Raw genomic sequence first — 26,295 nt, forward strand, 5'->3', positions numbered from 1 at the left:
TAAATTCCTCTTTATACTCAATATTTAATATTAAAAAGATAGAAAAAAGTGTGAGTCAGTGAAAAAATAGGATTTGCTATATAGAAATCAGCTTTACATTTTTAAGGAACACTGCTCTTGACAACTAGGTGCACTTTGATAAAATCCTTAGCCAGCTTGCTCTGACAGTGTCTTCCAGTGACCTACCAGTTAGTTTCTCAAGAAGCTGTGATTTGTGAGGAGGGCACGCTCTTCCAAAATTTTGCTTGGGTCACTGAGCATTTCAGCTGCCTTACCCCTCCCCTCCCATCCCCTCCTTTTTGACAGTGAACTTCTAGCTTCTGGAAGAGGAAAGAACAGTGGCATGGTCATTGGGGAATTTGCATTTAAGTGCTTGAACTGTAACCGTGGATTTATGTGTTGTTACCCAAAGACATATTATCTTTATGGCTTTCTTTGGTGTTGGACCTGACAGAGAATGCAGTGAAATGAGTGGGCTTATGTATTTATTTTTGTCACTGGTTGGTTCCTCTCTGGCCAGTCTAGGCATGCTGTAAGCACAGGCTGACAGGAATTATGGCTTTTCTTCCATGTGGAAATAAGTGGATAAGCAAATACTCCCAGCCTGATTTTCTTTCCAATTCATTATTTACAGGGAATTCACCATTTGTAATCATTTTCAAATCAAATTTGTTCTACCAATCCCTGTAAGGTTTGCTCTGGAGATCATCACCAGCCTAAACATCTTTTATTTTTTAACCACTTATGTCTCCTCCATGTTAATGCCAATTAAAAAAAAATGAAACACAAATGGATTAAAGGTGATGTCACTAGTGGCCTGGGGATTCACTCAGGAAGAAAATTTAAGTTACAGCAGAAATGGATAAAAAGAAAGAAAGTCAATAACTCACATGTGTTTGCTATTTGGACTACTATTGCTGTATTAAAATATTCAGGAGAACTATTGAATCAAATGGGGAAAAATATGTCATATATAAGAAAGATTCCAGGAAAGGCACTATTATTAATTCTGTTCCAGGATCACAAACTGCTGACCAAATCACTTGCATATGGATTATTTCTGGAGTAGGCTGATATATATATACAGTGGGTGTTCTCTGCTCGGCTGTCACAGAGGTGGCAGCCATGACCTCCCTTTCTCACCTCCCTTTGTCTTATTGGAAAACTGGCCATGAAGAGCAGCCTCTTCTCCTGCCTACCCCACTGCATCCCATCCTGGTCATGGATAATCGAGACGTGATAGTAAGTTATTCTGGCTTTCCTCCATCACAGACGGGGTGATCATGGGAGACAGCCTGGATACAAATGCCATCCATGCTTTTGGAGAAAAAAGCAAGTGGGTTTTGGCAGCAGGTCTGATGGGTTTGGGGTATGTATATACAGTGGGGGAGGAGGGTAACACTGGAAAATCTTTTGAGGATTTTATTAGCAGTAGCACTTTTAGAAAATGCATCAGATGAGAGGCATATAAATTAGTACTGCTGTTCTTTCTAGCAGTGCTCTTGGTAAAAAATTGGTTAAAGAGAAGTCATCTTATTCTTTTTTGTTTAAATACATTCCCCACTGTTATTAATGGCTGGTTCCTCTACTGGTACTTTCCTGTCCTTTTCACCTGAAGTAATCATAACACTCCCCTCTCTCCTCATCAACAATGGCCCCATGTTTTCCATAAGGTATCAGAGGTAATGCCCACTATGGTTAATATATTAATAATAATTACTAGTATTCTACTACTACTTATTAAGCTAGGCATTGCAGTGGGTCTTTTTATTCACATATTTTCTCCTTTAATCCTTACCACAACCCTATGATGTAGGTACTTGTCACTATACTCATTTTTCAGATGTGGAAAATGAATAACAGAGACATTAAGTCACTTCCTTAGCATCACACAGCTAATAAATTGCAGTCCAAGATTAGAACTCAGATCTAATCCAAAGAGCATAATCTTAACTGCTGTTACAACCCCATTTTTTCTTCATTCAAGGTCATACAGCATTGAGGGTTGAGAGTTTCTTATGCTTGGTCTGGCCAAAGGCATGATGGGGAGTGTGTTGGGAGTGTGTTGCAGTTTCAAAAAAACCTCAATCATTTTGAAACATGAATGGTAGTGGGGACAGTGTGAAGTATGGTAAAGGCTATCGTTTTCTCATTATTTGTCAAACTGAGGTGGAATTTGAAAACGCAAGTTAGGCTGCCTGTAGAGGTAAAGAAGCTAGAAGGGAGCCAGGGCTGCTGGCCCAAAGCAGAGCCATTAGTCACTGCCTCCTGCGGCTGTATGAGTATATATAGCATTGCCCTTAATATTTGAGGATGACTCTGCTGAGGCAGCTAGTTCTCAAGCCAAAGTTCCCATTATCAGTAGGATTTAACACTTGACTTGTTTATAGTGGTCATGGCCAGTGTCCCACCCCCCTGACTTAGACCATGGCCTTGCAGTTAGTGACTTGCAAAGCAAGTCAACAACATAGTCTAATACCCATCTTCTCAGAGTCCAATGAACTGGAGAACACAAAATGACTCCAGTTTTTTAACATGCTACTTTTAGGAGCGAGGAATAATAAGTAAACTGATATGGAAAATATTCTCCACTCATGCCCATCCCCCAAACAAGAACAATTTCTATTCTAGGTTTTAGACTTAGCACAAATACAGCCTTATCTCCTACACTTGTAAGATATCCACAGTACCATAATTGACTTATCTGTCAAACCTCACTTTAAAATAACCTCCAGTTTAACATCACTTCCTCTATGCTCCCCTCCCTCCTCTACCACCACCTCTCATCCTAACAATATGTCTACCTCCCCTTTCTTCACATTTGTTTAGCCATTATCAAACAATAATTTTGTTTTCACGTTTGTCTCTCCCATTAGTCTATGAGCCCCTCAAAGGGCAAAGAAACATGGATTTTTCACCTTGGTACCATCAAATACTGCATGGATTTAACATGTTTGTTAAATTAATATTCAGAATGTATCCTGAAGGTTTGCCATAACCTCACTCAAAGATTCAGGTACACCTAGCACGTATTGACCACCTGTGTTGTTTTTACCACAACCCTAGGAAAAGGATGGTATCATTTTTATTTATAGATGAGAAAACTGAAACTCCATGTTTCTCAGATTTGTAGTGGGCATAAGAGTTATCTAGGGTGCCTGTTCAACAGGCAGATTCCCCAACACCACCCAGATGAAAACCTCAGTAGCAAACCCTGGAACTTGGCTATTTAGCAAGTGCTCCAGGTGATTCTGATGCACATGGTTGGAATGCACTTGGACAAACATGGGTGTAAGTGATTGCTGCACCACAAGTAAATAGTGGAGCCAGAGTTCAAATTCAGCCCTCCTAATTCCAGATCTAGCCCATGCTATATTTATCTTTGCTGTACTCTATCTCCTATGGCGAGGAAGTGGACTGAAACATGTTGGAAAGATTTTCAGCAACAAGGGCTAAAGCAAAATGGCTTGTGGATTAACCCCCGGGCTGTTTATTTTTTTCCTCCAAGAGATCTTGCCAGACTTCCAACAGCATAGCAGCAGTGTTGCCAAATCATCTCTTATGCAACTTACCTAAGAAAAGCATTGACCACAGAGTTTTGGGAACTTTCAGAGTTTATGCTTATATTTTGTTCTTTCTCCATTCCTCCCTGCACCACCAACCATGCCATTAACCTAAAGAGTATGCTCAGTACCTGAAATGCAATTAGTTGATTTGTTAAATATTAAGATTTCTAGTTGAATATCAGTAGCTACAGTATCTGGGATCTGACAGTAATATTAATGTGTCTGTTTCAAAACCAGGAAAATAAATGTGTGGCTTAACAGGCAATTAGTGGAGATGTTAAAGGAGCTGATATATGGTAGCATTTTTGTGGCACAATTATGCTTTTGGTGGTTTTTAAAAAATATTTATTTATTTATTTACGCTGTGCCAGGTCTTAGTTGTGGCATGCGGGATCTTTAGTTGCGGCATGCAGGATCTTTTAGTTGCAGCATGTGGGCTCTTAGTTGTGGCATGTGGACTCTTAGTTGCAGCATGTGAACTCTTAGATGTGGCATGCAGGTGGGATGTAGTTCCCTGACCAGGGATGGAACATGGGCCCTCTGAATTGGGAGCATGTAGTCTTACCCACTGGACCACCAGGGAAGTCCCTGGTATTCTTTATCTAAATGTTAGGTGAAGAAATATGGAATGAATGTGATGATGCAATCCTAATGACTAAGACTAATGGCCACAGTCAACCATTCACCCTAGACCAGGGTAATATGAGTTCACTGGTATTTCAGAAGCCCAAGAAGCCAAGAGTGGGAAATTATGGACCTTAGTCTGGAAAAGCCCAAGAGAGCCTCTCTAGTACAGCTAGCCACTGCTCTTACTGACTGAGGAAGCCCTTCAAGATTCACATGGTGGAGCCTGCTGTGATTCCAGGACCCCTGCATCTGACTTCAGCCTATTCTCCTGGCTCACATTCAGCTGATAACCTTGAAGTGACAAGCACTATCTCTGAGATTCCTCAACTCACTCATGCCAGCCCACCCTGAAATAGCAAAGGAGGCCCCTGGCTCCAACTTGAGGAAGTGAGAGAAGGAACCCTCACGTGGTAGCTGAATGGTTTCTTTCTTAAACAGAAAAATAAAAGGAAGGGAAAGATAAAGGAAGTGGGGTTAAATCATGATTGAGTACTTGCTCTGTGTCATGTCTCAGGTTCTGCATTCTTTATACTGTAGTGATACGATATAGCTCAGTGGCTAAAAGTGTGGGCTCTGGAGCCATACTGCCTGAATCTGAATTTCACCTCCAGCGTTAACTCCATCTCTGACGCTGGGCAACTTCCTAACTTTTTTGTGTTCCATTTTCCTTATCTGTAAAATGGGTCTAATGATAAATCTTACCTATCTCATAGGGTTGTCATTTGGATTAGATTAAATAATAATAAAAAGCCTTGAAACAGTGTTTGGAACATAATAAACATTTAATCACTGTTAGGAATCAACATTATTATCATTAGCTTAGTACCTGAAAGATAGGTATCATTATCTCTAACTACAGGTGAATAAAGAGGCTAAAGAGTTTTCGAAACTGAAACTTGCCTAAAGTCACACAGCTGGTAAATAATAGAGCCAAGACTTAATTTGAGATCTATCAGGCCCCAAGGTCTATACTCCTCCACTATACCCAGTTCACTTCATAAATGTAGGGTATATACTGTGAGTTCCTTGGAGAGATGTATGCCAAAACCTTTGGCCTTCTTCTTCCTCACTGCACCCCCACTCCACTGCAACTGCCATCTGGCAGGCTGGCTTGGTGCCCTAGCTTCTTATATACCTAGTTTAAAACCTTGAACATTCTTATAACTGCTCCAATATGGAGGTGGCTCTCTCTCAGACCCTTCAGCTTATAGACTAGAACAATGAGTCTTCCAGCATGAGGATTAGTTTGTGAAAGCACCCTCTACCCTGAGGTTCTCATCTGCATACCTGAAGATCAAGCTACTCTCTCCTACCCCAACCCCACCACACTCACAGCTCATGTGAGAATAATTACCTACTCTTTAGGCTAGGATAAAAACCTTTCCCTATCCCTTTTATTTTTCCTTTCCCCTCTCCTTCTCTCTGGCCCCCTTCCCCAAGGAAGAATATATTGTGAACATCCTGATCCCCTTGAGTGGCTCTTTGATCCGTCCTTGGTAACACTCATAAGAGATAAAGCCCTTGCTTGCCTAATAGCCTCATCTCTCTCAAGTCTCCTGGGAGCCTTGTCTTAAAGCCCCCTTCAGTTCTCTCGCCCTGCATAGCCATGATGCAAGCTGTGGTGTCACTGCTGGTGACGTCTATGATCAGAGAGACAATGGGGGTGTGCCTGGGGCGTCAGTGCATTGTTCACAAACAATGAGGGATTGTTGATTTTCAAAGAAAATGAAGAGAGATTCAAAATAACACCCACAACGCACAATATTGCTTCCTAAGCAATAAATACCAAACAGATGATAAACCCTTGAGCCCTAGGCTTAATGTAGACCCAATACATGATTTATCCTGCTGTTTCCTTTCCCTTAGCCAGAGAACAGAAAATACAATGTTATTGAGTTCTGGAACACCCTATCCTACCCTTGTGCCATAATCTTCCACCAAATATACTTCTTGTATGCCTACTGTATGCAAAGTCCTATGTGATATGCTAGAAATGTGGTTTTCTTCTGTGTTCCACGCAAGCATTTTCTACACTTCCTCTCTTTTCCTTTGTCATAGTATTCCTACTGCTATTTCCAGGACCACTCTCTAAACAGTACCCCATCAAGCCTTCCACAGCACCTGGATTCCTCACCATAAAGATCCTTTCTTTGGTGTGAAGCATAAAATTAACCATGCTAAAGATGTTGATAGATCCCTGGTTGAGGGTGGGAGGGGTGTGATCATATTAGTCTTAGCACAGTGGCATAAGGGGGTAGGGTATAAGCTGCAGAAGTTGGGATTGGCTGCACATGTGGTGAGCAAGAAGAAATTGTGAAGAAATCAGAAGTATAAGGAACTTTCCAGTAAGAACATATGAAAATTGCTGCAATAGAGCTAGGTTTCTTAAACTTGGCACTATTGACATTTGGGGCCAGATAATTGTTTGGGGGTGGGGGGTTGTTCTGTATGCTGTAGAGTGTTTAGCATTATCCATGACCTCTATCCACTAGATGTCAGCAGCACCTCCCTACTCCCATTGTGACAACCAAAGGTGCCTCCAAATATTACCAAGTGTACCTGGGGGGGGGGGCAGGTTGGGGAAACTCAGCCCCCATTAAGAACCACTACAATAGAGAACATGGGGAGCACCCATCTGTAACAATGAGCTCTATAACCCTCCCAGCTCAAATATTCTATAACTTTTTGACTCCTTCGATTTTGTATAGGATAGTGGTTAAGAGCATGAACTGTGGAGCTAGACTACCTGGGTTTGAATCCCAGCTCCACTGCAAGCTAATGTATGACCATGGGCAGGTTGCTTAACCTCTCTGTTCCTGTTACCTCATGAGTAAAATGGGGATAATGAGAGGTCCTACTTCATAGGGTTGTGAGTTTTAAATTAATGTACATAAAGCGCCTAGGACAATGCCTGGCACATAATAAGAATTAAAGAAATGTTAACTATTATTAGTCTTGTTATAATTACTATCATTAACACTATCATTAACCATTTACCTAAGTCCTAGTATGTTCCAGAGGGTCTGATATCTCACTCAGCTTTGAACCACTATTTTCCTTCTTGCAGAATTGACTAGAGAGCTAAGTACAGGACTACACGATGTCAACAGTTTTTAAATTGCTATGGGCCTATGAAATAGGCATTGCAGGTAAGCCCCACTTTGTACAATTATTGAGTTCTTGCAGGGTTCACTTATTGAAAAGCCCACTTATTGACACCTACTTTGAGCTAGTCACTGTAGAATATACAAAAGTAAATGAGGTTTATATCCCCTGCCCTCAAGGCACTAACAAATATGGCTGCTACATGCACATTTATTTTAGTAAATTTAATAACCTTAAGTTCAAAAAGAAATTCCAGTCATTCCTTCTTACCTATGAAGAATTTTTCTGTGATGAAAATTATCTCCCCATCTCCAGACTTATCTTTCTTAAAGTTTGTATTTTTGTAATTCTGATTCTCTTATATTATCAGCATGTTTGAATAATACCCCATATTACCACCATTTTATCTGCTCTCTCTCTCCATTTAAAATATTCATAAGAAGCCCACTAAAATATATTTTATCTTAATACGACAACAGAATAGTATCCCATTCTAAATAGCTTGACATTTGCTTCTGGGAGGAACAATATCTGTGCAGGACTCCCTTATATACACTCATAGATTTCCTTATTAATTTGTTTAAAATTGCTGAACATCTTCTCTATGTCAGACACGGTGTCTAGGCACTAGGAATAACAAGGAGGAATAAGGGATTCTAAAGTCTAGGAGGAGAGACAACCACAGAAAAAGGTGATAAAAGTATAATGTAGTAAGAGCTGTGATAGTAATGTTTTTAATGACCTAAGGGAACACAATAAATAAAGGGGCTCTTTGGGAGGGAATTTAGTATGATGGATAAGACTGTGGGCATTGGCATCAGAGCTGTCTGGGTTTGTATTCCTGTTATACCACTTATTAGCTGTGTGATATTGAGCTGATTACTTAAACTCTCTGTGCCTCAGTTTCATTATCTGTATAATGTAGTGCAATAATTCATATACATGCTGTGTCTTTCAGTAGACTTTGAGCCCTTCAAGGCTAGGACTACATCTTCATCATAATCTTAACTATTACCATGTTATTATTATCACTTACCAAGTGCTCAATATGTACACCAAATATGAAAGGAAGGCTGGAAGTCAGGATGGCAAAAAGAGAAGAAAAGAAGAGAGAAATAATGATCATATTACAGTTTCTAAGCAGTAGAGCTAGGCTCTGGTCCAGAGCCATCTGACTCCCAAACCCATGCTCTCGATCACTAGGCAAGATTACTTTCTACTCTTGAGATACTTTCAATAGATTGTTGACAAAATCCTCTCCTCAGCTTTGTACAATACTGTGTAATAAAGTTATAGCAAGCATAAAAACCAATGGCAGTAAACCTGAACAAAAGAAAGAAAATTATAGGAGAGTAAATTGTCAGAGAAGAAGAGTTTATGTCTTAATAAAATGTATTTGGCAAGATGGCATCAACATACTGAACTTGTTTCAAAGGAAATAAGGGAAACATTTGAAATAATTAACTCCACTACAGGATGAGATATATCACAGACTGTGTGTGTGTGTGTGCGCACGTGCACGCATGTGTGTGTATGCACATGAGCACATGTGTGTATTGTCTTCAAGATCAAATAACTTTGATAGCAATTGACTACTTAATTAGTGAAGCATAAACAATGCAAAAATAAACAGATGGCAATAGTGATTTGATAGTTATGGGGTGATATCAGCTTAAAGTGAATGTTCACTTCCCAATCTTTTATTTTTTTGTGCTAATGAACTCTTGTTCCAAAGTGCCATATCTTTAATCAGCTTACCTAGAGGGCACTCATTTACAACCACTCTACAGATTGTGATGTCTTGAGGAATTGCCACACAAGCAGAACAAGAGAACCAGCATAGCAGAACATGATCTACAGACTTGAGTGAGATAGTTTGAAGACCATTTGACAACCACTAGCACTTACCTTCTGAATATTCTTGGCTGCTGCCAGTGAGTATAGGACTCATGGGAAAATGAGCAATCTCTTTCTTTAGTGACGTGGGACTACTTTTATAAAACACCTAAAGAAATTGTTCGATGTCCATTTTTAGTCTGAAAAGTGAATCAGGACTTAACTTTTCCACCATTAAGTGATGATTTGTAACAGATGTTTAGCGCAGCATGTTTTGTTAGTACAGACCTTAAATCCAGATTGCTGCCAGAGATGATCATCTGGGATTTCTCTTTGAAAGTAAAAATTTACAAGCTTGCTTATATATATGACTGTGCCTGTATGGGGAAAAGATTATAGCTAATAAGATCAAACTGAATTATTAGTTGGGTGCATTTATCCATGGTTGTAACTCTAAGTAAATTTCTGCATGTAAATTCAGTTGTCCTGGAGAGAGAATCAGTTTAGCAATTATACCATCCTTTTTAAGACAATTTATCATTCTGTAAAGGTATACAAATAATCAATGAGTGTCATTGCATAGATTGCTTATTGTGCCCCAAAGCAATGTAAGTTGATTTTTTTTCATTCATTCAAATATTTCTTGAATGCCTACTTCATACCAGACACTAAACTAAGAAATGGGGAAGCAAAGATACCTAAAACCCAGTCCCTGATCTAAAGGAGCATGCAGGCTAGCAGAAGAGAGACATATATCTAATAACTATAATTCAAAGCCGTCAATAGTAAATGTTCAGTTGTTCTTGCTTTCCTCTAGGTGGTGAATCCTCCATTCACCACCTAGAGGAAAATCCTATCCCTCCTTAAAGACTCACTTCAAGTGATTCTTTGCCAGTGAAGGCTTCCCTGAGTATTCCTCATCTCCTCCACCTCTCGACCCCAAACACATATGTCCAAACCCATTCCAGCAGATTTCATTACTCCTTCTCTGTTCCCATAGCACTTTACTCATAGTTTTCTTACAGTACTTATTATAATGATTTGTATTTAGTTGTTTATATGTTATGCCTCTCATTGTATTATGAGTTCTTCCAGAGCAGTAAATGAATTTTGTTCATTTCTGTATTCCTAGTCACTAGCACAGAACGTGGCATATACTAATGTAACAGGGAACAGCCAGATCTGACTACACATTGGATCTGTTTCTTTTACTTTAACCTTTGCTTCCCATTGCTTTTGTTCACTAAAAGCATACTGTCTATACACAATAGCCTGCCTCGGGGAACCCTGCCCCTCTGCCTGAATGTTAAACCAAAATGCCTTTGTTCTGGGGGAACATTCTGACCCTGTCCACCTGTGGATGGCTGCAAGAAAGAAGAAATAAACACATCCCCTCCCTGAGGCTGGTCATTCCAGGGGACATTTGCAAAACTTATGGCCTTTTTACTTTACTTCCTCATCTCCTCCCCTTCTCTGTGCTATAAAAGAAACTGGTATCTGAATCCCAATAAGATGGTTAGTTTTGAGACTTTAGTCTGCCATTTTTCAACACCTCATCTCCAATTTATCGGCCTGTTGCTCAGTGAGCAGAGTGAGCTTGGACCCAGTAACACTAAGACTCAATAAAAATTTGGTTTGGGAAGAAGTGAGAGAATAAGCAAATTCTAGATAAAATATTATGAGAACACCTAGGAAGGAGTAATGAATTCCAGTGAGGTAGCTTCACAGACAAAGTGGCATTTGAGATGACCCTTGAAAAATGAGTAGGATTTGACAGGTGGAGATGGGTGTTGGGGGAAGGGAGGGAGATGGGAAGGGCATTTAAAGCAGAACTCCTTAAGGACTTAAGAACCGGGTTCACTGTAGCGAAATAATGCTGTTAATTACACATGTTCCTCATCTGTTCATTGTAAACAAGCCTAACAGGAACTCTACTTGCTAACATTTTAACAGCACTGTGAATTAATATATATTTTGAAAATAGTGACACTGTGTTGTCCTTTAAAAAAACTGGTAATTTAGATCATTCTCCCCCCTCCACCCCCACCAAATTAGCCCAGAGTTTGGCTAGGTGCATTGTAAATTCTTATTCTTTCATCTCAAAATTCTTTATTGAGAATAATTCCTAATTCTTTTATATATTCCCAGGCCTATAAGAGCCAATGAGAAGCCAAACTGTTGCAAAAAATTATTTTTGGCATTGGGGCCCAGTCCTTCTAAACCTAGCTGTTTCCTCTGAGTCATTCTCCAGCCAGCAGAGAAAATCAAAATGCAGACTCAGTAATATCTAAAGGTCCCTTCCAGCTGTAACATTCTCTGAAAGCTTGTCTCCCCTAGTTGGGGATTGGGAGTCAAGATGAGCCTAATAATCACTATATAAACTCTTGACCCAAAGGATATTTGATGCCCCATGTTTGTTTTCTTGATAATATTTACAAGAGGCTATTTCTAGCCTTCTTGTATGCCTTTGAGGAGAGCACTGAAAACTGGGTGTGAGGACTAGAGCTCCTACAGATGGAGAAATCGCCAGTTCTGAAATGTGACTTCTGACTGTGGTAACAAATGCTTAGGACCATCGATCACTCTGTTGGGGTGTGTGTGGGGGGGGGGGGTGGTTTATGGAGAGGAAGTATAGGCTGTATAGGAGAATAATAAAAACTAATATTTCAGAAATAATGTTTCTGGCCATTTGCATTTGCTTGTAATGACCAATCAGTGAGCAAAATAGCACTTGTATAAATAACCTAGCCAAGGATCATCCCTCATATTGCCAGGTTGGAAGGATGTGATGGACGAATGTTAGCAAGCTAGTATTAGAATAGAGTTGCCTTTGGGGGTGTAATTGGCAGGAGTGCATACTGGAAGGTAGGAGGAAAGCAATGGAAAGTTTTTTTTTAATGGCTATCAGTAGTCAGAGGGAAATTTACCAAAATAAAAGACTTTTTGTGCTCAGATGACTTATGACTATGTCTCTACCAACTATGCAGGATATACATGCACATGCATGTATAACCCACTTCAATGTCTTTGCTTATGTCATCCCTGCTCTGGAATGTCTTACCCCCTCTTCTTTGCCTATTTAATAACTACCCATAACTCAGGACATATTCTATAGAAATCTGGCCCATTCTTTCAAATCCTATCTTCTCCACAAAGCCTCATTCCTTAAATTTCAATAACATTCCTAGTCTATACTGTTTTTGTTTTTCATTGTTTCCTAATTGTTTATTTGGAGATACTAAAGCATGATGCCTAAAAGAACACATCCTGTGTGACCTCGGACTAAATGTATAACCCTTCAAAGTCTCTCATCTGTTAAATGGAGATACAAAATGCCCCTATCTCATAGGGTTGTTTTGAAAGATAGATGAAAATAACGCATGCCAAGAGCTTTACCTAGCATATGGCAAGTATTTAATGGTTAGTGGTAGTAATGGTTGGAGGTGGTGAGAGAGTGATGATAGTAATAATCATCACCATCATCATCAGTCTCTTCAGTTAGATTGTATAACCATTGAAGGTAGGGACTGTGTCTCCTATCTGCTTGTATTCTGCTATCCTAACCCCCAAAATACTCAATTGGCTAAATTGATGTTTGTTGATTGTGTGTACAACTCAATAGTACTGCCTCAAAGATATGAAATTCCATCAGGAATATAATTTTTCCTTTTCATTGCTACTATGGAAACCCTTGGATATTTTTTCTTGGTTTGCATGCATGAGTAGTTTAGATGGAAGCCACTGGAGTAATGATATGCAACTAGACTATGAGAAGAATGGGAAATGTCTTAATCATTCCAAGCTCCTGCGGTGTGTACACTTAAAAAAAAATCGGAAACTAAAAAATTCTGATGAAAAAAGTCAAAGAAGAACTAAATAAATAGATATTTCATGTTTGTTCGTGGATAGGAAGACTCAATATTGTCAAGATGTCAGTTTTTCCCAATTTGATTCAATGCAATTTCAGTCAAAATCCAAGCAAGTTATTTTGTGGATATGAAAAAAATACTGATTCTAAAGTTTATGGAGAGGCAGAAGACCCAGAGTAGCCAATACAATATTGAAGGAGCATAATAAAGTTGGAAGACTGACACTACTCAACTTTAAGACTTACTGTAAAGCTACAGTAATCAAGACAGTGTGATATTGGTGAAATAATAGACAAATAGATCAATGGAACAGAATAGAGAGCCCAGAAATAGACCCACATAAATAGAGCCAACAGATCTTTGATGAAGGAGCAAAGGCAATACAGTGGAGCAAATAGAGTCTCTTCAACAAATGTGCTGGAACAACTGGACATCCACATGCGAAAAAAGAAAATGAATCTAGACACAGATCTTCTACCCATCACAAAAATTAACTCAAAATGAATCATAAACCTAAATGTGAAATGCAAAACAATAAAACTCCTAGAAGACAACTTAAGAGAAAACCTAGATGACCTTGGACATGGCAATAACTTTTTAAATATAACACCAAAGTTATGATCCATGAAAGAAATTATCGGTAAGCCAGACTTCATTAAAATTAAAAACTTTGTGAAAGACAATGTCAAGAGAATAAGACAAGCCATAGACTTGAATAAAATATTTACAAAATATACATCTGATAAAGGACTGTTATCTAAAATATACAGAGAATTCTTAAAACTCAACAATAGTAAAACAAACAACCTAATTGAAAAATGGGCCAGTGACTAATAGACACCTCAACAAAGAAGATATATGGATGGTAAATAAGCATATGAAAAGGTGCTCCATATCGTATGTCATCAGGGCAATGCAAATTGAAACAACAATGAAATACCACTGCAAACCTATTAGAATGGCCAAAATTCAGAACACTAACAACACTAAATACTGATGAGGCTGTGAATCAACAGGAGTTCTCATTTATTGGAGGTGGGAATGCAAAATGATACAACCACTTTGGAAGACAGGTCGACGGCTTCTTACACAACTAAATATGCTCTTACCATGGCATCCAGTAATTGCATTCCTTGGTATTTACTCAAAGGAATTGAAAATGTACGTTCACATAAAACATGCACAGAAATGTTTATAGCTGTTTTATTCGTAATTGCCAAAACTTTGAAGTAAACACAGTGTCCTTCAGTATGTGAAAAGATAAACTGTGGTATATCCAGACAATGGAATATTATTCAGTACTAAAAAGAAATGAGCTTTGGAGCCATGAAAAGACATAGAGGAAACTTAAATGCATATGACTAAGTGAAAAAAGCCAATCTGAAAAGGCTGCATGATTCCAACTGTATGACATTCTAGAAAAGGTAAAACTATGGAGACAGTAAAAGATCAGTGGTGGCTGAGGTTGGGGGAGGGGAGAAGGATGAATAAGCAGAGCACAAAGGAATTTTAGGGCAGTGAAAATACTCTGTATGATACTATAATGATGGATACATGTCATTATACGTTTTTCAAAACCTGCAGAATGTAAAACACCAAAGTGAAACCTAATGTAAACTATGGCTTTGGGATGATTATGATGCATCAATGTAGGTTTATCAGTTGTAACAAATGAACCACTCTGGTGGGGGATGTTGATAATAAGGGAGGCTATGCATGAGTGTGTGGGGGGGTATATGTGAAATCTCTGTGCTTTCCCCTCAGTTTTGCTGTGAACCTAAAACTGCTCTAAAAAATAAAGTCTTCATTGACTTTAAAACAAGGATGAAGGAAGAAAGAAAGGAAGGAAGGAAGGGAGGAATGGAGGGAAGGAAGGAAGGAGGGAATGAAGGAAGGAAGGAGGGGAGGAGTGGAGTGAGAGAGAAAGAGGGAGAGAGAAAAAGAGAAAGAAACACTAAAATGCCATCTGGTAAACTGCATTCAAATTCTATGACTTCCTGCCAGTACAAGCTGTATTGTTTTAACTCTGGTAAAGAGCTGAAATTAAGGCCGTATCCACCACTTGTCCAGCAGTCCATTTCTGTAAAGAGTTTGCCAGAGTTTGCATTGATAAGTGAACTAGATACTGAAACCTTAATACAACAAATTATTTTGCTTGTCATTTCTCCTTAGCTGATAATAGTAGAACTTTGAATGTGGATTCCACTGCAATGACGCTACCTATGTCCGATCCAACTGCATGGGCCACAGCAATGAATAATCTTGGAATGGCACCGCTGGGAATTGCCGGACAACCAATTTTACCTGGTATGCTATTTTAAATCACCTCACAAGTGTTTCTTTTTATTGACCATGTGGACATAAATATAACAGTATGACACAACTTATTTTGAAGTTGACATTTACCAGATTCTGCCTAGAGTGTGCATTTTTGTAATATGGACTTTATAGGCTGGGTGGCCTGTAGTTACTAGTATACTCCCTATTGCACCCTGGGCAAACTGGGGGTATATCTGATGCAGGATATGGTCATTGAATATTTAAATACCTCATTGGAATAAAAATATAACGGGATTTGACAAAGAATTACAAAGTTTGACTAATTTTATATATTTCTTAGAGGAAGCAAATAAACATGAAGCTAGAATGAGAACTGACTTAGACATATCCAAAATCTTAGAAGGACAGGAGATAATGGGGAACATCCCAAAGACTATTGTTAACATTGAATAACTGATCATATTTTTTAAAACCAAGTAACCTGTAAGAGAATGGGCACCATGTACTAACTCCATCTCCACTAAAGATAAAATTAGAAGAAAAATGCCATATTAATAAAGATGTAAAAAAAAAAAAGAAAACAAAAGAAAAATGCCATATCATCTGAAGGGCTTAGTTTAGACACAAAAAAGCTTTCTGGACTGTCAGAGCCATTAACCATAAAAATGCGTTTGTGAATGTGCCTTGGGGCAAGTCAAATTTTTTATTGCTCTCCATATGACCTTAAATGACCATGAAAGTATTGCAAGTATTAATTTGGGGGGTTATAAAGAAATTTTAGCAAGTAGGCAAATTTGCAAATATAAAATCATGAGTAATGATATAAATGATATAAAATAATCATAAATTTGATCAAAAAATGGGTTTGTGAAGACAGTAGGGAGTTGCCATATCAGAATGCCTGGGGTGCTTTTTAAACATCCTAAACATTAATCTCCTGGATTCAGATTCACTTAATTGTGATCCTACTTAAAAGCATGACAGGACCAGGCCAATCTAGGCCAATCTAGGACCTTGCTACCCAAAGTGTGGTCTGCATAACCAGGGAGCTGTTGAGAATCCCAGAATCTCAGGTCACATCCCAGAGCTACTGAATCAAAGCTTCATTTTAACATGATCCCCATGTGACCATAAGCACATTAAAGTTGAGAAACAGATCTAGAGTGATGCTACTTAGGGTTGTTATGAGAATTAAATTGTGCTTAGCATAATTCCTGGCACATAGTTAGTGCTCAAAAATTTTGGCCATTAAAATACTTAAAAAAAATCATTATTATTATATATTTCTCATAAACATTTCCAAAGGGAGTAATGGTTTTTCCTTTCATTTTTCTTCATTATTTCATTATAATAGAATTTAAACTAACATCTTATATATTATTTTATAGCTTTATATAGAGTGGTCCTGAATCACCATCTCTTATAGTCTAGAGTGACTAGATTATCTGATTTGGCTTAAATATTACCAATTTACAGAAGTCTGAACTGTATGGGTATATGTCCCAGAAAAAATCTTGAGGGCAGATCTGCTCTGATACCAAGGGGACTAAATGTTAGCTTATATCAGATTATTTGTAAATTACTACATTTAAACATAAGTCTATGCTTACAAAGTAATCTTCAGTGTTTAGGCACCCATCTATAATGTGGAACAAAAAAAAAGCCTAGCATTGAGAGTAAAAAATCATCCAAGCCATCATTACAGGCCCAAAGCTTGTACTGGGGTCAATACCAGGCCTAGAAAATTGGAGTAGCTTTTCATAACAGTAGCTCAGAGGGCTATTTCTGCAGAGATAGTACCTTGCTTAGTATTTAGTAACCCAGGCCTCAAAGACAAACTGCTTGGGTTGAGTCCTGGCTCTGCCACTTGCTAGCTATGTGACCTTGAGCAAGTTACTTGACCTATCTGCACCTCAGTTTTATCATCTGTTAAATGGGGATGCTTAAAGTATCTACCTCATAGGATTGCTGTGAAGGTTAAATAATATACTTCGCACAATGCTTGGTATATAACAAGCACTCAATGAAGGTTAACTGGTGTCATTATTATTGCTATTAATCATATTATATGTTATTTAAGATAAAGAAAATACTAACATACTTCCTTCAAATGGCTGCTAAGCTACCATTTAGATTGAAAGTACTTGGGTCCTAGGCAGCCAATGTCAGCTCTAATGAGTGTTCCTCACATCCACCCCAACTAGACATTTGAAACCTCAAGAGTGATTTTAATTTCTACTTCAAGCCCCTTTGCCTCCCTCTTGTTTTCTTAAGGACTATGAAGAAATGGCTTCTCAGGGTCCCCTTCAACCTTGTGACTCAGTGATCATTTAGCTATGCTGCAACGAAAGTTACTTGCACTTTTGGAAACCTGGTCTTAGAAATACTGATATTTAGTTCAGTAGTGTCCTTCTCTTAAAAGTATATGAGGCAATAATACTAGGCTGAGACATACTGTGTAAAGCTACATGTAAAAATCACTTCAGTTATATGTGAAGTGATTTTTCTCCTCTCTGTATTGTTGTAGGGAAGCAGTTTACTCATCAAGATTAGAGTGTGGGTTCTGGATATAGACTGCCTAGGTTCGGATAAATCCCTGGTATGCTATTAAGTGGTTGTGTAACCTTTGGCAATTTACTTAACCTCTCTATGTGTCAGTTTCTTCATTTGTAAAACAGAGATAATAATAGCACCTATGGCACAGCACTGTTATGAGGATTAATGAGTTAAGACATGTAAAGTCTTAGCATGATGCCTGACTCACAGTAATTCCTCAGTGAACTCAGCTGTGATTATTATTGTTTCAAGTTCACATCTGATATTATGGCTCACAAACTGTTGAATTATGGTTTATTTCTATTCTTAACAACAATGAAGTATGATGAATGCAGGGAGGGGCAAATTTTTCCCAGGAGAAGCACTGGACAATGGCAGGTGAAGAGAACAGTATGTGTCTGACAGTGCTGATGACCGCTCCCTGTGAACCTGGTGGAGGGTGTCCAGAGAAGTAGAAAGTTGGCACCACACTCCAATGCTGCCTACCCTTATTCTTGTTAGAGTCTGGGAAACAGGGGGCCTGCTACCTTTTTGTGTAATGTTTTAACTGAATGGGATAATACATCCCCCTAATCCTCTTCCTACTGCCCCAAATTCCTTAAAATGGAAAAGGCAGCAAATGAGCTACATGGAACTGTTTCCTGAGGTCACCCATTGATGGTTTAGTAACTTAGCTACTTTTCTGCCCCTTAGAAGGTTTCCTTCTTAGCCACTAGATTTTTTCTTTGTCCTGTGTCATCTGGCCTATCTGTGACAACAGAAAAGGCTTTTGGTGTTGATAAGAAACAAATGATACATAAGCTCCTTGACTTCCCCCAGAGAGCTCAAATACGTACTGTCATGGATGCTGAATCTCTTGGACACATACTTGTCATCAGGGCAATGTCTAGCTTTTTATATTCATTGAGCAGGGAGCAGAGACAGGCCATCTCTGGGGTTTGGTGTAGAGCTCCCTTTCATCTAACATGGTGGTTTTTGTACAACTGCTGTTCAATAAAGTTAATCCAAAATGACGGCAGATTAGAAGGTCCCCTCTGGCCAGCACCTGTCTATCCTGCAAGAGTATTTGCTTTTCCAAGCTGGTCAAATAAGATTAATGTTAGTTTTTACATGAAGGGAGGCACCAAAAAGAGTCAGGCCACCTTTTTAAGGAGCATTGTTCTGCCCATCATCCCAGATGAATCTAAGAATGGACTGATTAAAAGGTACTCACTGAATACTGTGTGCTGCTTCCTTTATTTCCCCCGAAATTAAAATATCCTTAACATCCAAATGTGGAGTCTGTGAAGTCCCAAAGAAGGAGAAGTGTCCCTCATTATGGTATCTCCACAGTATTGATTATGCCTTCTCCATAATGAGAGATATTTGAAAATATGGACTCATAGACCCTATTCCCAGGGCAAGACTCTGCCATCTATGAGAATCATCCTTCTTAAGGAGGCAGTTCTCACTGGACGCAGCAGGCAAACTGTGATGAGAACAGAAAGAAAGAATGAAGATGTGTGACACATGATAGGCCACTCTTCTCCAAGCTCCTTGAGGAGACCTGGACTTGGGTTTCTTTTATTTTAATATCTTCCACAAATAGAATATGCCTTCAGTAGCAGATAAGGTTGAGATCCTGAGAAAGGAGAGCACTGTTCATCATCATGGTGGACACTTCACCAAGAGCCAGTAATATATAAACCACTGTACCAAATAGAACTAATGTCTCTCCAAAACAAGCTTGACTCCTACCAAGTGATGGGACTCTCAAGATTTCCGCATGGAAACTATTATGAAGAGTCCAATAGAATGAGATGGTTTATTCATTCATTCATACAAGAAATATTTGCTGAGGCCTGCTGTATGCAAGTTACTGCAAGATGCTCTGGGGATAAATCAGTGAACAAAGACAAAGATTCCTTCCCTCATAGTGACTCCAGTACTTTTAGAACCCCCATACTTTCTCCCTAATAAAACCTGTTCTCGTATATGAGCTGCCTTTTAACCCTCAACAACTCAAAGACTTCCTAAACATTGTGTTCATTTGTGCTTTTATTCACCCATCCATGCATTAAAAATATATTGAGCTAGGTCAAGGGGATAGGCGAGGTCAAATGGGCTTGGCTCAATCATTGCCTTTAAGCTCAGAATCCAGGGGCAGAGGCAGCAAAGTCCACATCACTACACTACAATGTAGCAAGTGTCATAGTAGATACATGTAGAAAAGTATTGTTTTAGCCAGGGTAGGATGGAAGGTGTGCTAGGTAGTGATGATCAGGGAAGGTTGACAGAAGTGGCAACATTTGAGCTCAGTGTCTAGGGATATATAGGAAAGTGTCAGGTGAAAAAAAGAAACTAAGACCAGCCCAGACAGAGGAAGTGGTACACCAATGACTGGAAGGTATGCAAGACTATACAGTGTGGGGACAATGTTTAAATACTGAGCTGATTTACATCACCCCATTCCACAAAATACTTGAGGCAGCTTATAACAAAGATTACAGTAAAAGAGAAAAATTACAAGTAAAATAAACCATCATCTGGGAAAATATAAACGAGGATAGAAGGTGAAGCCCAGGTAGGGAGGTTAATTATAATTCGGATGTGTAGGTCGTAGGATCCCACCGAGTTTCTAAAGGTGAACTGCACTTGTGACCAGGTAGCCAAAACAAAAAAGGAAACCTGATCAGTGATACAATTTGCATTTTCCCTGAAAAGAAAATATACCAATCCTCTGGAGAAGTCAAAGTTTTCATGGCGCTTAACATGTGTGTGTTTGACACTTTAGTTCTGAAAGAATGTTTTCATAGGGATCTTCATACATAGGGGTTCAAACTGAGTGAGATACTTGAGTCATCTCCAGACCGCAAACACTGGGGTGTGGCCCAGGACCAGCTGTTATTGCTTTCCCTCATCCACTGCAAAATGTAGAAACTAAGAATACAGTGAATTTTTCATGAAGCTAAATTTACTCAATTGAAAGGACTGTGCTTTATTTGGAGATTATAAATTTCCTATATTTTTGGTTTTAAAATGTTCTGTCTTTTATAAATTGCATGAATGGTACATGGTTAGTTTTTGTTATTTTTTTTTATGTTTATCTCGGCAAATTAAGAGGTTGACAACCTTAAATACACACACACACACACACATTCATATCTAAAATCCAGAAATGTAGGAACCAAAGATGTAGTGTGAATTGTCCTCCCTAATGCGTTGCCAAAGGTATTCACGACATCCCTAGGTGAGAGTCAGGGGCATGACCCTGAATCTGTCAAATGTTCTAACAAGGCAAGAACACAAAGAACAAAATAGGAAGGAATAGGGGAAGGTGGACTAGAAAGATAGATATTTGCAAAAACTTATACTAAGGAAATAAAGCTTCATTGGTTTGAAATTTGGGATCAAAGTTGGTATTTACTGGAGAGAGTCTTTATGGGCTGAAATTATGCCACATAACCCACCCAAGCTCAGCTTGCCACCTCGTTTGGCATTGTACATGAACCAGGCCCTGCCTCAACTCTCCAACTGGCCTGAAACAGGGGTTTTGATGATCCTCTGGAGAAGCTGGACAGATTTTGGTAGAATTGAGAGTCAGTGTGCAGAAATTTAGAAACTTGTGTTCTATTTCCAAGGGGGCTTGTGGTAAGTTCATGATCATCTCACAGCTTGGCCAAGCTGTCCTTAGTCCTTAGAAATCTGTGTTCCCTCTTCAGGTTGGCTGCCTGAAAAGTCTTTTCAAGCATCTGTGTAGAGAGGAAGCAGCCAGGACTGTAGTGAGTTAAAATTTCTCAATACCCAGGCATAATTCTTAATTTTCCAATGAATTTTGTAGGAACTGAAAGAAATCACAATAATGTACCAGAAATGTATACCTGAATTGGAATCATAATTTTCTATAAAATAGCTTAATTATGCATATATAATTAGATCCTATTTGGAACACTTATTTTAGACTAATCCGTAGTTGCATAGTGGTTTTGCTGTGAATACAAACTACCTCCTGGTGATCAAGGGTCTCTGGAATACCTAAAAGATTGGAAATGCCTTTAATGGACTTGGTGCACTTGGATGGGGAGAAGTCACTAAGTATAGAGAGAGGCTCTCTGAGGATACGAAGGGGCCTCCAGCCAGCCAGAACCAGGGTCCAGTTCTGAAAAAGGTAAGCAGGATAGTAAATATATCAGCTCCTATATCTGCCTGTGTCGTTTATACATTGCCACAATTCCAACTTCTCCTGTGAGTCAAAGTTGAGACTCTGGATTTAGAACAGAGGCCTGTAAATACCGTATGCTAACTCATATATATGGAACCTAAAAAAAAAAAATGGTACTGATGAACCCAGTGACAGGGCAAGAATAAAGATGCAGATATAGAGAACGGACTTGAGGATACGGGGTGGGGGGCAAAGGGGAAGCTGGGACAAAGTGAGAGCGTAGCATTGACATATATACGCTACCAAATGTAAAATAGATAGCTAGTGGGAAGCAACTGCATAACACAGGGAGATCAACTCAATGATGGGTGATGACTTGGCTGGTATAGCGAGGGTGGGAAGGAGTCGCAGGAGGGAGGGGATGTGGGGATATATGTATAAATACAGCTGATTCACTTTGTTGTACAGCAAAAACTGGCACAACAGTGTAAGGCAATTATATTCCAATAAAGAGGTAAAAAAAATTTTAATTAAAAAAATAAAAAAATGAAAATGAGCAGGAATTGTTACAAATTAAAAAAAAAGAATAGAGGCCTCTAAATTATCTGATGCTGTGAGAATACATATATTTAATATTTCAACAGGAAATTTTGGCTGTAGAGGTAAGCAACCCTAAGGTAGCCTTTTGGACAGGAACATTTGAAGGACTGTACAGGTTGAGTAGATAGATAATAGAGCTTAATCCGATAAGAAGTATCTTTTATTCCTGTGGACGCATGGACTTTCTGAGAAGCAGAGTAGACTAATGATTGAGAGCATAACTGCTAAAGCCACCTACTGTGTGGCCTTACTGTGTTATCGCTGTAAGCTTCAATTTCCTCATCTGTAAAATAGGGAATAATAATATTGGCCATTCTTTAGGATTGTTGTGAAATTTAAATGAGATGATGTATATAAAACCTGGAAATTCATATACACCCAATCAATGGGAAATAGTGTTGTGGACACCATCCTCCTTCCCTGCCACAACAGTTGGTTGCTGTCTATAGGAAGAAAGCCATCATGAACTGGTCTGCCAGAAAATATCAATGGTTGAACCATAAAATTTGCCTATGTGGTGTCTTTGTCAGGCATCAAATATGGGCAACCTCTAAAGTTTCTAGTGTTTTGCAGACATCTGTAGCCTTAGTACATTTGGTAGTGTGTTGTCATCTGGCATTGTTCCAGCTGGTCCTTCTACACAGCAATAGTACAGTGACAACAATTGCTCAAGACAGTGGCTCTGGGGCCCTGCTGGATCCCAAAGCACCTTTTCAATAATCAGAAAAATAATGTCAGTCTAGTTAGGTGCTTAGTGTACTTTCTATTTTAATTACTTGAAAATAGCTAACTCTGTTAACCCATCACACCCCACTCCTCAGGTGTGCTGCATATTCTGCTTACCTATTGCTGTATGACAAACACATTATAACTTAGTGGCTTAAGACATAATGACTTTATTATATTTTAAGATTTCTCCGGATAAAGAGTTTAAGCAAGACTCAAATGGGCAATCATCCTGTTCCATATGGTATCAACTGGGATGCCTCAGCTGTGGCAGGCTAGGCTGGAGGTTCCAAGACAACTTTATTCGTACACATGGAACCTTGGCAGGGACAGATAAAACACTGGGCTCAGCTTGATCCTTCCCTTTTCATTTATACCAAGGCCCTCTCCACATGGTCTCTCCATCATGGTAGTCAGACATGTTACATTGTGATTGAAGCTCTCATAGCAAGTGTTCCCAGAGATAAGTGGAAATTTTCTCTCTCTTAAGGCCTGACCCTGAAAACGGGCACAACATCCCTTCTGCCATATTCTATTGGTCAAAGTGGTTCTAGAGCCCATACAAAATCCTCAAGGGTATGGAGCATAGGCCTCACCTCTTGACGGGAGGGGAATCAAAGAACTTGTATCCACCTTTAATCCACCACACTTGGAAAAAAAAATTATATAGAAGCATTTTGTTATTTGTCTGCCATGTTTTTCAGGTGTACCTGCTTCACCTTATACCTGTAATTAAATTAATCCGTTAAAACAATTGCCATACTACATTAAGAGGCAGTGAGGTGGTTAAAAGCATTAGAGTTAAACCAACATGGATTTGAATCCTTGGTCTTGCCTGGGTTACCGGCTGTGTAACCATGGGCAAGTAACTAAACCCTTCTGAGCCCCAGTTTCTTTATAAAATGAAGGATAATAATAGTACCTAGTCCACAGGTCTTTTTGAATGAGATTATATAAAATGCTTAGCACAGTCCCTAGCTCAATGTAAGCACCCAATAAAGAATTATAGTGATGATAATAGTTGATGATAAAGCATTATAACTGTTTGCATGGCTGTTCCTAAACTAAACTATGAGGTCAAGGATTTTATATTACTCATTCCTTCAACCCCAACACCTGCAGAGGGGCTGGCATCAAAATATTGAAGGACATGCAAATGGATAGACGTATGGATGACTGGACAGCAGCACAGAAATGATGTTTGCCTCCGTTGTAGCTCCCTGGCCTAGATGTGTACAGAGAATGGAGGATGATAATATCACTAGATAACTACTCTAGGTTGAGTTAAGTGCAAGTTGCTAGGCAGCAGAAATACTTAAGGCTACACTGAAACATTACTTAAAATTATGTAATAGAGATGTAATAGAGCTGCAACTCGGAGGAGCAAGCTGGCCTAACTGAAAAGTGGCATTTGCAGCATTTCTAGTAAGCTGGGAGTTTGGAAAGTGTATGAATCAGAAAAGGGAATACAAACCAACATCTTATGACTTTCCCACCAATGGCCATGCCAAGAGTCAAGAAGGTAGTAGGGTAGGACTTCCCTGGTGGCACAGTGGTTAAGAATCCGCCTGCCAATGCAGGGGACACAGGTTCAATCCCTGCTCTGGAAAGATCCCACATGTCATGGAGCAACGAAGCCCATGCGCCTGTGCTCTAGAGCCCATGAACCACAACTACTGAGTCTGTGTGCCACAACTACTGAAGCCCACGCACCTAGAGCCTGTGCTCTAAAACAAGAGAAGCCACTGCAATGAGACACCCAAGCACCACAACAAAGAGTAGCCCCCACTCGCTGCAACTACAGAAAGCCCACACACAGCAACGAAGACCCAATGCAGCCAGAAATAAATAAATAAATAAATTTATTTTTTAGAAAAAAGAAGGCAGTAAGGAAAAGGTGTTAGAAGAAGAGATGGTAAAAACAAAACAGAACAGGGTATTTATTGTGAAAGGACTTTCGGGGAATACGTTGGCCTTTTCCACAACCCTTTTATAAAATGATTTCAAATCTCCTTTAGAAGTTTAAATTCTTTTTTTCTTTAATTTATTTATTATTTTTGGGGGGTACACCAAGTTCAATCATCTGTTTTTATACACATATCCCCATATTCCCTCCCTCCCTCAACTCCCCCCCCCCACCCTCCCTTGAGTCCCCCCCATCCTCCCTGTCCCAGTCCTCTAAGGCATCTTCCATCCTCGAGTTGGACTCCCTTTGTTATACAACAACTTCCCACTGGCTATCCATTTAACAGTTGGTACTATATATATATCTGTGCTACTCTCTCGCTTCGCCTCGGGTTCCCCTTCACCCCCCGCCCCACCTCCAAACCTTGAGTTCTCCAGTCCATTCTCTGCATCTGCTTCCTTGTTCTTGTCACTGAGTTCATCAGTACCATTTTTAGATTCTGTATATGTGAGTTAGCATACAATATTTGTCTTTCTCTTTCTGACTTACTTCACTCTGTATGACAGACTCTAGGTCTAGCCACCTCAGTACATATAGCTCCATCTCATCCCTTTTTATAGCTGAGTAATATTCCATTGTATACATATGCCACATCTTCTGTATCCATTCATTTGTTGATGGGCATTTCGGTTGCTTCCATGTCCTGGCTATTGTAAATAGTGCTGCAATAAACATTATGGTACATGTTTCTTTTGGGATTATGGTTTTCTTTGGGTATATGCCCAGGAGTGGGATTACTGGATCATATGGAAGTTCTATTTGTAGTTTTTTAAGGAACCTCCAAATTGTTTTCCATAGTGGCTGTACCAACTTACATTCCCACCAACAGTGCAGGAGAGTTCCCTTTTCTCCACACCCTCTCCAACATTTGTGGTTTCCAGATTTTGTGATGAGGGCCATTCTGATCGGTGTGAGGTGATACCTCATTGTGGCTTTGACTTGCATTTCTCTGATAATTAGTGATGTTGAGTATCTTTTCATGTTAAATTCTTAACATAAGTGATAATACTATGTACATGTTGG

The 26,295-nt window shown here is 39.2% G+C and overlaps 1 protein-coding gene across 7 annotated transcripts in view; it reads left to right on the forward strand.

Moving 5' to 3' along the window:
- The window catches only part of ENOX2 (ecto-NOX disulfide-thiol exchanger 2), a 281,772-nt gene that overhangs the window by 183,483 nt on the left and 71,994 nt on the right, over window positions 1–26,295 (forward strand). For 6 of the 7 annotated variants that reach the window (XM_057718174.1, XM_057718169.1, XM_057718173.1 and 3 more), the window contains one exon: window positions 15,176–15,310. In XM_057718174.1, coding sequence (XP_057574157.1) covers window positions 15,176–15,310 — 135 coding nt within the window. Of the gene's footprint in view, window positions 1–7,260; window positions 7,343–15,175; window positions 15,311–26,295 lie in introns of all 7 variants that reach the window. The other variant, XM_057718171.1, reaches the window with a different exon arrangement.

This window comes from Hippopotamus amphibius, chromosome X, assembly GCF_030028045.1.
Source record: "Hippopotamus amphibius kiboko isolate mHipAmp2 chromosome X, mHipAmp2.hap2, whole genome shotgun sequence".
NCBI classification, from domain to species: Eukaryota; Metazoa; Chordata; class Mammalia; order Artiodactyla; family Hippopotamidae; genus Hippopotamus; species Hippopotamus amphibius.